A 13,718-nucleotide genomic window follows, 5' to 3' on the forward strand; every position below is an offset into this window, starting at 1 on the left:
TTATGCAGCTACTAGAACATTTACGTTGATATGTATGTAGATCCTTAAGATTTTGTAAGGCTATGAGACTATAGGTAAAAATGGTGTAGGACCCTTCTCAGGTTGTTAACATAGGTTTCCTGCAGGGTGAAGAAAGGGGCCAAGAAAATAGGGGGAAAAGCTTTACCAAGAAAATAGGGGAAAAAACTGTACATTTAAAGTATGTATGATATGTTCACATTTATGCATTTATATATGGTTAATGAATGTGTGTATGACATTTTAAAAAAACAACAGGAGCTAAGCAACAAGGTGTTAAAAGAGTAATAGCATTAAGATACCCTGGAAGTCAGAAACCCAGGGCGATACCTGGAAATGAGCAAAAGGTTGAGATTAATTGAGAGGTCAAAATTATTTGTGTGAGAGTGACATTACAAATCATAACGCACAAAAATAAAAACCTTTAAAGATCAAAGAACTATTATACTGGCTCTTTTTTTTTTAAGTAGTCCAACACACTGTAACCATTCTTTATTTAAAACACACATTTTCTTTATAGCATAAATTGATCCCCCCCCCACTCCTTCTGTATACCTTAAGTTAAAGTAGATGATTTAAAAAAATCTTTTATATAGCACCATACCTTGGCAAAATTTCCCCTAAGGGAGTTTTCTAATATGAGAAATGTAATTAAAAATTAATTTTACCTAGCTTTTAAGACCATGATTTTGGCTGTTACTTAATACTACGTGGTTGAAACTTAAAAAAAAATTTTTTTGTACTAAAAGGAGGCCAAGTACCCAAATAAAAAGAGACTATATATTGCTGCAATGGTGCTAGAGTGCTGTATGTTTATGGATGCTGATCAAGCCTTCCAAAGTTCTATGCTACCCACATTAGAAAAGATCAAAGATATTGCATAGGTGCCCCATGACATACTACCAAGAGATAATAATCCATGGGATGTTATATACTGTGACATGAGAAACAATAAATACTTGAGAGGTGACCTTTACCCAAATGTCTGACATACATACATTGATTCATTGTGATATCATTTTCATAATTTTTGTTAATATTTTCTTCAGTCCCAATTTGGTTCAACAAATATTTATTTAGCACCTACTTGACACTAAGGAGCCAAGTCTTGCACCTGCACCATGTATCATTTACAACTGGGTGAGTGGGGTGGGACTCAAATATTACTGCACAACTGACAGCATGATATGTCAACCTATAAGCCACGGAATCTACTATGGATCTGCTTAGACCTTTATGGAATTTTCCTCTTCTTTTTTTGTCACGGTAGTTCAGTGCCAAATTAAAATCTGTGTGCAGTACCATACCACGTTAGCCAAATTCATCCATCTGAAGTTCATCTTTCTTCATGTGATGACATCTAATTTTTTAATGCATTAAGCTTGTCAGTGGGCAGAATTCAAGCCGTTGAAACTTTCGAATTGCAAAAGCCTCTTGTACCCATGGGTCTTGCTTGATCCAGGACTTTGGCTCCGTGGACTAGTTTAGTTTTAGCTCTCAGATGTTCAAAGAACTGTTGATAAGAGGGATGTTAAGTGGGTTACCTTCATGGATGCCCCTAGAATGTCAGTAGGAGTTTGGGGCAGGGAGAAGACTGCCAGCCAGGTGCCAAAATCTCCAATAAATATTAGTTAGTGGACTAGAGATTCTGTAGCTAATTTTAGAACAAAGACTTTTGTGACTGTGTATTTTAAAACCAAAGCAAGGATTATTAATAATTTTAAATCCCAGGCTTCCAGAATAACAAGAGTGCATATAGAAAATGCATTCAACCAAAATTTATTAAACGCCAGACACTCTTCTAGGAGCTTCGAATGCATCAGGAACTAAACATTTATCTCTGACCACATGGAGCTTTCATTCTAGTTGGGGGAATACAGACAAACAAACAAACAAAAAACATTAGAAACAGTAAGTTATAGTATATTAGAATATGATTAAATATGTGAAAAAGTAGAGAAGAGTAATGGGGATTGGGTGTTAGCAAAATATTTCCCTAAAGGGTTTAAAAAAGAGTGAATAGTTATGTAGTCGGTTTTATTTAGTTTGCTTCATGCCTTTTTGATGTAATTTATTTAAAACATTGAATATATTAGGAAATGTACGGTGTTTGATAAATTGCTTCAACTTGGCCGTGTGTGCTACAAAGGGAAAACACCTTTTGTTGTGTAAACAACTCTAAGCCATTATTTTCTTCTAAAATATTTGTGTTTAGTAGCTTTTCTGAGCAATCTGCTCTTTCAAAATATTTTTTCAAGACAGGCTGTCAGACATTTAAATCGCAGTAGGTGTAACTAAGTTTTGCTGTATCATAAAAATTTGATGTAGACCAGGAAAGGACCATAGATTTATGAAAACAAGGAAGTATTTTATCTGAGATTGTAGTACTTAAAAATATATAATACAATAAAGATCTAAAGCCTATTCAGAAGTTTAGAGAGATGTCAGAGGAAAATATTGGGAAAATTTAGAGAAGTAAAAGAATTTCAAGGCTTAACTCCCTCTTAGAAGAAGTAATCATATATTTTTATCAGGCACATATATTTAGGAGAGGAATTATTCTGAAATTTTTGATAAGTACCCAACTAAAGAATGTAAGTAATAGTTTGACAGTCTCAAATGATGCCGTGTAATGAATAGACCTAATTCAGGACTGCGGTTGAATGGAACACTATTTCACTTTTAGTCTGGGTTGCATGTCGCTGAGAATGGAACCTGTATTTCTTCGAATTCCCCCATCCTAAATCCCTCCTGGTAATCCTAAGGTCAGTTAAGCACAGTAAATAATCTTCACTCAGCAAGCAACCCAAATCACCATCTTCCTGTCCGATGTAGCTAATAAATTCTAAGCAAACTCTAAACTCTTTGTGAAGCTTCCTTAATGGATACCTCACTGGACTGAAGAGCTTTTGGAAGCAAACTAAAATAATCATCTAAAGTTGAATGTTTTTGGATCAAGGTGACTAGGTCAACACTAAATTTAAGACCAGTTTGAGAGACATTTTTTAATGGCACTTAGAAATTATGGCTAAAGGTCAGGCCGTTACATGTGATGTTGCTCAGATCCTTTGATGGTAAAGGTCTACAACTGACTTATGTGTAAGATATATTTTTTAAAACATTAACTGTGATTTAAAGTAGCAAGAGACAGCGTTCAGGCCAGGGAAAATAAAGTCCCTCTCCCCAGTTTTTCAGTTGAAATGGTTTGAGTTCAGTGATTTTATTGAACCTGAAAAAAAAATTATTAATAGCGGCCTCCAAAAAGGGAAATAGGGAAGCTTGCCCCTGTCAATTCCTGCTTAGGGTTCCTGAGACATTTTGAGATCGCAAGGAAACTGGGGATGAAATCCATACCAATTAGAGATCTTGTGTGTTTGGAACCATTTAAAAATGCTGTGCAGGCCTCAAAGGAATTAGCAAAGCCTGCTGCAGTCTAGCTACATTATTAATCTCCAAAGAGAATAGACACCAGATGTTCACACTGCCCAGAGGACACCTCAGTGCTCTTGACAGTCTTCCATCATGTTCTCCGTTAATAGATTCAAATGCCTGAAATGATTATGGGTGATAAGGTTATGGGGTTTCTACACACAAAATTATTAATAATCAGTTTGAAGAAGTGCACTATTTTTGATAGGCAGGAAAATAAACATATTTAAAATCTGATATTTGTAAAAAACCCCAAAAAATCGCCTAAAGGAGAAACTAGTAGAGGTTCTTTGCCTTTTTTTTTTTTATTATTTCTACAGTTGGCCCAGTGATAGGCATATCCACACTAAGTGATAATCTTTTAAGTAAATCCAATTGTTGTTAAATAACGAATTATGTTATGATATTTTTGTTATTCATTCATTCATCTAAGATATTTTCATGAGCTAGAGCTTGAGGCTATCGTAGTAAACAAAACAAGCATGGTCTCATGGAGGTTAGTGAGAGAAGACATTCATCCAAAATTGCCCATATAAATAAGCGATTGCCAACTGTGGTACATGCTTTGGATAGAAAGTACTGTGTGAATGTGCTTGACAGGGGAACCAGATCTAGCAGTTAAAGCTCTGGATTTATGTAGTCAACCATATTTATTGAGCACCTACTTTGTGCCAAAAACCAAAACAGATTACCACGGTCATTTAAAACACTTGCTCTCATGACTCACAGGTTGGTAGACCAAAAGATATTACAAACAACAACAACAAACAATGTAAAAATAAAGATAAAAAAGATTCCAGGGATGGAATTTTATTTTAGTCACTCAGTCTTTCTTCAAATATTAGCTTCTGTTCAATATCCTAAGCAGCATTTCAGTAATGCTTAAGATTTTTTAGCATGTCTAAATATTTTCATATCACTCATTTTATTGCAAAAGTTCCATTAGAAAAGTAATGTTGTACCCTTTTAAACACTTCAGAAGACAGGGAAAGGTGGGTCAGCTGAAGGGACCCCCAGAATCCAAATATTTTAGCACAAACATCATTCTAGCCACCTGCCTAGTTTACCTTCCTTCCCTGGCAGCCTTTGTAAAGAGTCGACTTTTGTTCACTCTCTCCACTTCACATACGCCTTTCAACCCAACAGAGTTCAGCTTCTGTTCTCATTACATTTGAAATAGCTCTTTCTAAAGTCCCCTAGACCCCCTAATTGTTGAACTCGGCAGCCTCGTCTCAGATATTATTTGACTGGTCTTGTCTGTAGATTATGTCACTGCTGTCTGCCCTCCACCCTTAAACACTTTTCTCTCTATTATCTGACCCTTTCCTCCTCCCATTTCTTGAAATGCTCTCTTTTATTTTCCTTCACCAACTCTTATTCATCAGTTTACCTTTTAAATACCGGTCTGGCTCTCCACTCTGGCTATCTTCACCTCCTACATCTCCCCATCCATAACCTTACTGTCTTTGGTGCTCTGATGACTTTCACATCTGTATCTTTAGCCAGAGTCTCACGTGTGAGCCCATATTTCCCTCTGCCTCCTAGATGGTTCTACACTAACCTGATTTAGTAATTTTCCCTGGAAGAAATGTATGACGAGCATGATCTGGCTAACCATTACAAGCTGGAAGCCCAGTGATCATTAGATTCTGTCCTCTCCTTCACTCATCCACAGGTACCTCAGTCACCAGAATCAGTGAATTCTTCTCTCTTAATCTATAATCTCTCCCCAGCTTTCCAGTCCCATTGCAAATGGCTTCATTTAGAGTATCATCAATTCTGTTCCAGAATATGGTCTTCTATCTGATATACCTGTTTTCATCCTTCCTCTTACCCCTCACTCTCCAGCCTGCTTCCAGAGCCATCTTCCTAAGACACAAACCTGATCATGTTAGTAATCTGTTTGAAAGTCTTCAGGTGGCCTCCCAATCATCATGCCATTCAAAATGCCCCTGGCAGCAATGCCACTGCCATTTAGAACTACTGGGTTACTTGACAACAAGATGAAAAAGCAAGGTAACTAGTAACCAAAATAAAATTTATGCTTGAATAGTACATTGCATTTAAATTAGCACTTCTTATCTTCATGAATTTTTAGAGTCTATATAGATCTATGCTTGTGTGTGTGTGTGTGTGTGTGTGTGTGTGTGTATTCCCCGCTAAATTTTTAAGATAAATATTTTAAGTATCATTTTTATTTGAGGTACTGATTAATAATGCTGAAGGAAGCATGGGAGATTGTTTGCCCAAACCAATGATTTTCTTTTTGTCATAATTCTGTTACGCTCTTTTCTTGACTAGTTTGCCTCTTGAGACAATTGCTTGTTTGCAGTAATAAAATCGTGTCATCAGCATTTAGGGGGATACTTGTTTTTATATTTGCAATGGAAGGAGGGCAGAAATACAGTAAATCCTCAAATCATATCTGACCATCAAATATAAAGTTGAAAAGTAGTCCAAGAAATTTCTTTCCACCGGACCAATCAGGGAGGAGACTGCCCTGACCTGCCTTGGTTCTAACTCAGAGGCCATTGCAGATGTTATAGTGTGAGTGTTACTCTCATACACTTAGCCCATAATCACTTTTTAGTCAGAGACAATCTGAGCCAGCTAAAGCTGCTAAACCATACATTGATTTTGGTATTTGTATCAATGAGGTAAAAAGTAATATAAGTGTGGTTAGTAGAAAAATTATGATGCCTGAAATTGTGACTTCCTCCCATAAAATATTAGATCAAGAGAGTAAAATCTGCAGTTTATTAAAAAGAAATCTTGGCTTCTTGTTCAAAACGATAGGCTGAGCATACTGTTTGTTACCCTCTCTCCCAAGAGACCCCTTTAAAGTGAGAGCAAAAAAAGAGGAGGAAGAGAAAGAGATGGAGAAAGAGGAGGAGGAATAGGGGTGGAGAAGAAGAAATGCATGACAGAAAGAACTGGAGTAGGGGAGGGGGTCTTGAGCAGACAAAGTTTAACAAATTTTTCCAAGGAAAAAAGGTGGATGGAAGTGCATTAATGGGTACGACTGATTAAAGAAAACTGTAGACCAAAATATGTACAAGAGTGATTGCAGAGATGCCCACCAGAATTAGAAAGAGGCTCAGAGTACAGAATTGTCCAGAGGAAAATGGGGGACTGACAACAGTGCATTTAACCGAAAGTCTAAAGAACAGCTAGACCAGTTTTACATCTTTTTCACTTTCATATTTAGAATGACAGATCATCAATTACTCACAGGAAAAAAAATAATAACTGGAAGACTGCTCTCTTAAGATATTAAACAGCCTGCCTGGGAGAACTGGGGCAGCTATAGAGGTGTGGTACTCCAGAGTAAACCAGGTATCGACTGCATTATATTTCCTTCTCCAATGGTCCAATCCTAGGACAAACCCTTGTCCATCAGCAAATGATGACAGTGTTTCCAGAGCTCCCAGTCAGCTTTTCTGGCCAGAGTTAAAGCACAGTAAGGAAACAAACCCGTACAGTACCTGATGGCAGAAGAACCCTGTATCAGCTGCATAGGATAGCTGACCCAGACTGCCGTTTGTAAATAGAAATGAGTGATCAAGGATCACCAGAGACTTACAAAGAAAACCAAGAGAGTGAAACACAAAAACCAAGATAAAGAGAAGAGTTGCCCTAGAGGAAGCAGACATATTTTAGAGACTAATAGGAAAAACTAAAATAAAACTACCCTCTAATTCATATTCTCAGAGATAGTTGAAATATTTCAATTATAAAATAAGATGATGCTGTAAAAACAGCAAACAAACAAGAGAGCATGAATAATATGAAAAAATAAGTTGCCTGAAGATACTTATGATGCAATGACATTTATGTAAATTTTTAAGCATCTACAACATTATATGTTGTTTATAGATATAGACATATGTAGAAAGTGAATGAAACAAGTGTGGGAATGGTACATAAACAATTATCTTTGGGGTACCAGGAGGTGTAAGAGTAGGGGAGAAGGCTGGAGGCAGATCTGGCTATAATTATAACATTTTGTTAGAAAAACAAAAATCTGAAGCAACTATAGAAAAAATATTATTGTCTATTAAATCTGGGTAGTTAATATCTGTCAAATCATAAATGCCTATTCTGTATACTTTAGCCTATGTTTGAAAGATTTGTAACTCAAAATTCAAAAATTAAAATGTTGAATTACAGAAAAATTTTGTACAATTATATAATAAAGTCATGGTGCAAACAAAAGATAGAAGAAAACGTGATATGCCTTTTAACATGATGCAGTGTAAAAAAAGGAAAATCTGTTTGACTTTAGGCAGCCTGGGATTATGATGATTGTACCATTGAAGAAGGAAATATAATCCCAGTACTCTTTACCTCTGTTTATAGCCAAAATGACGCAAATGCTGTTTACCAGTTTTCAACTCTTAGAATCAATCTGTATAGAAAACCATAGAAGTCTTAATTATGGCTGGGCATTGGAATGAGGAGGAAAGAATTGCGGGGAGGATCTGGGCTCAAAGACAGTCTCACCGAGTGGAGAGTCAAATGATACTAAGCTATATGAGAGCCATGCGTTCATTTGGTCATTTAGCAGATATCTTTTTGCAACACCTCTTGTGTCGCAGGCACCATTTTAAGTGATTGGCAACACAGTGGTGAACAAAACAGACAAACTCCTTGCTCTTATTGAACTTAGTTCAAGGGACAGACGTTAGCAAACAAGGTTTTAAAAGAATTAAAAATAACATAACTATCAAAAATGGGAATGGGAAAAGGGATGGGAGATTAGTGTCAGTATGAATACCAAATCTTCATCGTTCACAAAAGGGAATCAATTATTAATGTCTAAAACAGCACTGTCCAACGGTAGAAATGTTCTATATCTGTGGAAATGATGGTGGAAATATCCTATATCTATATCTATGTTGCCCACTATAGAAGCTATTAACTATGTGTAACTGTTGAGAACTTGAAATGTGGTATGACTGAGAAATGTGGTATGATCTCTATTTGCAGATCTCACAAATAGAGATCTGCAGATCTCCAGCTTGCCTCACCAAAACCATGCTGAAATGTGTATCATCATTATTAAACCATCACACAAGCCCAACTGGGATTCACTGTGCTCAAAATTATTTTGCATTTGAAGATAACAAAATCTTTGTAATTGCAGTTGAGTTGAATCAATTCTTGGTCATGGGTAGTTTCTGCTATGTTCTACTGATGGGTCATGGAGCCAACGTACTGAGGTTTCTAGTTTTTATTTGAAGGTTTGGGAGGATATAGGGGAAGTGAAGCTGTACAGAAATCCTTGTTAAATTAAGAGTAGGGGAACAAGGGCCACATTTTCTAGACATGGTACAGATGGAATTGTCTTCAACTTGTTTATAATCTGTTGCTAGTTTTAACAACTTCAAAGATTTTTTTAAAGGAAATAGGAAAAGGTTGGGATAGAGAGCTGAGAACATTTTTCTCAGGAGGCAGTTGGAGTGAAACATTTAAAAATTGTCAACAGAACACTACTTCTGGAGAGCTATGTCACTATTCAATTATGGGTTCAAGTGGAGTCAGAGCAGCTTTATGAAGCTACGTTATGAGTGAGAGGGAATAACTCTTTTTACTGCGATCTAAAATATTTATTCTAGTGTAGGTGGTAACAAGCACCGAGAGTCTGCTGGTTATAAACTGGATCACTTGCTCTTATATTTGAGATGTAAATGAACATGTCCTGGATGTGCTTCACATTATACCAGCAGTATTATAAGTCATGTCTGCAGATTGATTTGGCCTGATGGTTGGATAAAACTGAAGTAGAGCTGCGTATTCCAACTTGTCTACTTTAGTTGTAGTACCTGTATTTATTTGCTGTCTGGAAATGAGAAGATTTTGAGGGGAGAAGCTGTTTCTTGAATATAAGATATTCTTAATAATAATAGGCTAATATCTAAAAAGTACAGTTTATATTGTTGGAAATAAAATGGTAATATGCCCAAATCCAACCTCATCAAATGGAAACAAAGGGATATATTGGGGGTGGGGTGAGCCAACTCTGTTTACACAGGTTTTTAATCGTCTTTTCTTTTAAAAAAGTGCATGGAATACATCCAAAACAAATAATGTTTTGTTAGATGAGAAGACCAAAAGGGAAATCCTAAAGAAAGGAGGATGGATGATCTTTCTTTAATGTCAAAACTGACATAAACACGCCCCCCCCCCCTTTGCTCAAGATAATTTTCTCAACAAGACCCAGATTGCTTCAGCCTTTGCCTATCACCCTTTGAAGCACTTTCCTTATTATTAGGAGTGGGGGCAGGGTCTCCTTTGAGGATTTTTACAGCAGCGAAGAGTTCCTCCTTTAAATACTTTCACATGATGAGGGAATTCCGCTTTCAAAGTGCTGTCATCACTGTGGCTTCTCTGCCATAAGACAATTGATTCCTGGGTGAAGGTCCTTCTTAGTTTGATTGTCAATAAAGACTTACCTTTCTGATGGATTCTCTTTCTATAGCTTTGCTTTTTTGAGAGACCCAGCAAAAGAACTCCGCGTGCTCTTGGGTTGGCCATGATTCCCTTTTGAAATGTGTTCCATCACTCGGTTTCTTCAACATGGTTTCCATTATTAGCCTCCACTAATTAAAATCTGGGTGACAGAGTGAATATTCCATCTTGAAAACGCGTTTCTTCTACAGTGCAAAGGGACACTGGATTTGGGGAGTTTAGAGATGTCTTTTTTTTTTTTTGAGTCTCTTCCAATTTTTAAATACACCATGGTAAACAACAAATAAACTACTGACCTGTCAACAGTTTTTTTCCCCAGAAACATGGAACTCTTTTGAGAACTTCTACTCCATGTAACTCCACCTCACCCTGTTCTGTTCCTGAATATAGTCTTCTGGAAAATTCTATAAATATTGAGTTCATGGAGACAACACGTAGAGCTGTATGGTTTAATAGCTCGTTGGAAAGCAGTTCACTTTTCTCCCCAAAATCTTTAGTTGGCACTGACTCACTATTATTAGGAAAGAAATTGTATTAAGAAACCCCAAATAGAATTGACAGTTTTCTCGATATTATTGCCTAAGGGTGAGCTTCTAACTCTTTGTGGTGGTTTTAGATAAATGAATAAAAATTATCTGTGTCCCAAATTAGATTCTATCATTTACATCATTACTCTTGGACTTTCCCTTTGAACAGTTTGGTCATTAGAAGGTAGAAGAATCAGTATTGGTCAGGATACATTTATTATCTGCTTCTACCTGGAGGCCCCCTAAGTGTAACAGCATAACTACCAACTAAACATATTTCTTAAAACCTGCAACCTTCTTCCTGCTAGAGTGTTCAAATGAACAACCTCTCAGTCTTTTGCTGAGGGAGAAAGTAGAAGATAAGAAGAGAGCTCTAGACTAAAGTCAGAGTATCCAGATTATACAATAGGTTTGGCTCTGGCACTTATAATCTGTGTAACAGTGGCAAGTAACTTATCCTTCTGCTCCCTACCATCCACTCCCCCCCCCAAAAAAAATGCCCATAATATTAATTACCACAAACTGCAATCAAATGAGTTCTGACATTGGAGGTTAAAAAAATACGGAATGTTTCTTTTCATAGATAAATTATTTATCAATGTCCACAAACATTACCATTAAATTCTCTTTACTAGCAATTGGCACTTCTGTCATTGAACAAAGAACACCTACATATGTCAAATAAACATTAATAAACCAAATAACTATAGCATAGAATATGTTCAGATTCTTTTTAGAATTTAGCAATAGAGAAAATTGAAGTTTTCTGAAGAATACTGGTGTGTTTTAGCATAATTAATTTTTATGAAACGTTATAACTAGAAGGTTCAGGTTTTCCTGGCGATTTGCAGCAATCTTGAACTCAAATCAAGGAATTAGAAAGTGTTCAGATTCTGGGGGTCAAATCTAGCACTGACTGTGAACGCTACGTTACTGTGTAGTGGGGGATGGAGAGCTTGGGGGAGTTTCTTATAAAAATTTGGCCTGACCTAATTTGTTTAGTTTGAAACTGGAAATCATATTGTTGAAGTTTGCATTCTGTTTTCTTTCAATGGGTGTATTAACACAATGCACCATGTTTTTAAAGGGTTTCCTCCTTTCTGCAGGAATAAATTTGGCTTCTGCAAAAGGGAAAAAATTACACCAGCAATTCAGCAACATTACACCTTTTTCATCATTTTAGGGATGCAGGCTTCAGCTCAGCAACTGCAGACATATTTTCTGGAAACATATACAAACATGCCGATAAGTACTGAACAGAAAACCTGACTGTACACTCATGAACATTTGTACAATCTTATGGTCCATTTACCATTGAGTTTCTTAAAGCAAGGTGCATATTTTAAAAATCATTAGAATAAATGAAAATTGGATCAAGATGCTATTTGAGCGAAGGTGCTATCCAGAGATGCCTAAAGAACACTGTTCTATGACTTTCTCCTATGAAGTGAGCAAGCCTTTGGCCCATAAAATAGATAGAAGCAATGTTTTCCTGATACTCCTGTTCCAAGAAGTTAGATTAAAATGGACACAAGAGAATATTCATTTTTCAGTATTTTAACCATGTAACTAAGTACTAAAAAAGCATTCTTCCTGAAGAGGTGTGGAATAGTTGAAAAGTTAACAGCCAGACCAATTGGCTTGTATTTTGGAAAATGTCACCCTGTAAGACTCATGGTGCTTTAGGGCTGTGCCCAGTGACTCTGAAACTAAAAGAGAGAAAAAAAAAAGTGGTGAGAGAGAGCTTTATAAACTCAGGGATGCTCTAGAAAACTACTAGATGGTCTCAGAATGTCTCATGAAACAGAAAATCCCAATGCAACTGTAACCTGAATGCGAGGAAAAAGGTATTCTTAAAAAACAGCTGCACTCTTGCAAAATATATTATCCTTCAGCTTTTGACATTTTTTTTTTCAGGTTGAAAAAGTTAAGCATGATTCATATACTAAGGACTTCCACTCTTTGCTTAGTGTTCTTTTACCGTTGCATTCTAACCCAAGGCTGTTCCTCTCCCCTGTCTGTTTTTGGTGCCCTGCCCAGGTTGGCCGTCGTTCCATGATGTGATCAGTTCTGATGCAATCACACTCACAGACGACTTTTCCTATGGGATGCACCGAGTGGAAACAAGCTGCTCTCAGGTGAGTGAACCCCACCTGAAAACCCAGTGCGCGGCTCATTCTGTATCACAGACAGTCCGAGGACTCCTGGTTTTGCTAAATATGGCAACTAAGGCCAAGTGACTGGCTGACCCCAAAAGGGACAGACAACCCCAGCGAAGTCTCTGTCGAGTCCTAACGATATCTCAGTCTTTAGGTGTTTAGCCATTCGTTGGCTTCAACACAATTAGACAAAACTCATTGGTAGGAAAAATCATCTTCAGTTGACTCAATTGAAGATTTCATTATGGGGCCTTACAGAATCTGATGTTTAGATAATTCTTCCCTCCCTGTGGTTCTGTGTACTCGTTGTTCACAAAGTACCTCTAACGGTAATGAATCCAAACACAGTCAACCAAGACCCCAGCAACAGCTTTCTTTGGGTGGGGGTGAGGAGGGAGGGTGGAGAATGGCAGTTGCAAGAGGGAGTTCAGTGGTAGAGGTATGAGTGCAGAGTGGGAATACGGGATAAGGCAATTCCTTCTTTACTTCTCCTAGTATATAGACCTAGCCTCATTTCCTAGGATGTTCTAATTAATTCCTTTTACTCTGCCCTAACCAAATTAGTGCTGGCTCTAAGGGAGAAAATTAGCATGTGTTGGAGGAGGAGGCAGACATACTTAATCTGTCATCCTGATCAAGAGACTTGAGTATGTGGGTATTTTGTGCTTAACCTAGAGACAGAGCCAGAACCTTCTTGTGCCCAGAGTAAGAGCAACTGCACTTTCTATTCTATAGTAGATAGTCCTGTTCTTCTCTGCTTTAAATAAGTGAAATGTAAAGCCTGAGTATTATGGTACTGAAATTCACTGATACTACAGAGTATTTTGTTGGGGGATGTCTGTTGCACATATCAGAGGTAAAGGGGCCACAGTCAGGCAGCTGTAAAGCCAAGTGATTGCCACGTGGGCCTCCCTCAGCATTCTTCCATGTGCCCTTTAACCCCCTCTATCAGGCACAAGAGTTTTAGGGAGTAGGTGGCATATTTACTACCAAGTAGGGAGGGAGATTGGTTTGACCCTAACCATCTGATGAATTTGTTTTCTTTCTTTCTTTCTTTCTTTCTTTCTTTCTTTCTTTCTTTCTTTCTTTCTTTCTTTCTTTCTTTCTTTCTTTC

The 13,718-nt window shown here is 37.2% G+C and overlaps 1 protein-coding gene across 2 annotated transcripts in view; it reads left to right on the plus strand.

The window, feature by feature from the left end:
* Positions 1-13,718, plus strand: part of MSRB3 (methionine sulfoxide reductase B3) — a 151,713-nt gene that overhangs the window by 129,836 nt on the left and 8,159 nt on the right. For both annotated transcript variants that reach the window (XM_019640588.1, XM_019640587.1), the window contains one exon: positions 12,486-12,583. In XM_019640588.1, coding sequence (XP_019496133.1) covers positions 12,486-12,583 — 98 coding nt within the window. The remainder of the gene's footprint in view (positions 1-12,485; positions 12,584-13,718) is intronic.

This window comes from Hipposideros armiger, unplaced genomic scaffold, assembly GCF_001890085.2.
Source record: "Hipposideros armiger isolate ML-2016 unplaced genomic scaffold, ASM189008v1 scaffold_51, whole genome shotgun sequence".
NCBI lineage: Eukaryota > Metazoa > Chordata > Mammalia > Chiroptera > Hipposideridae > Hipposideros > Hipposideros armiger.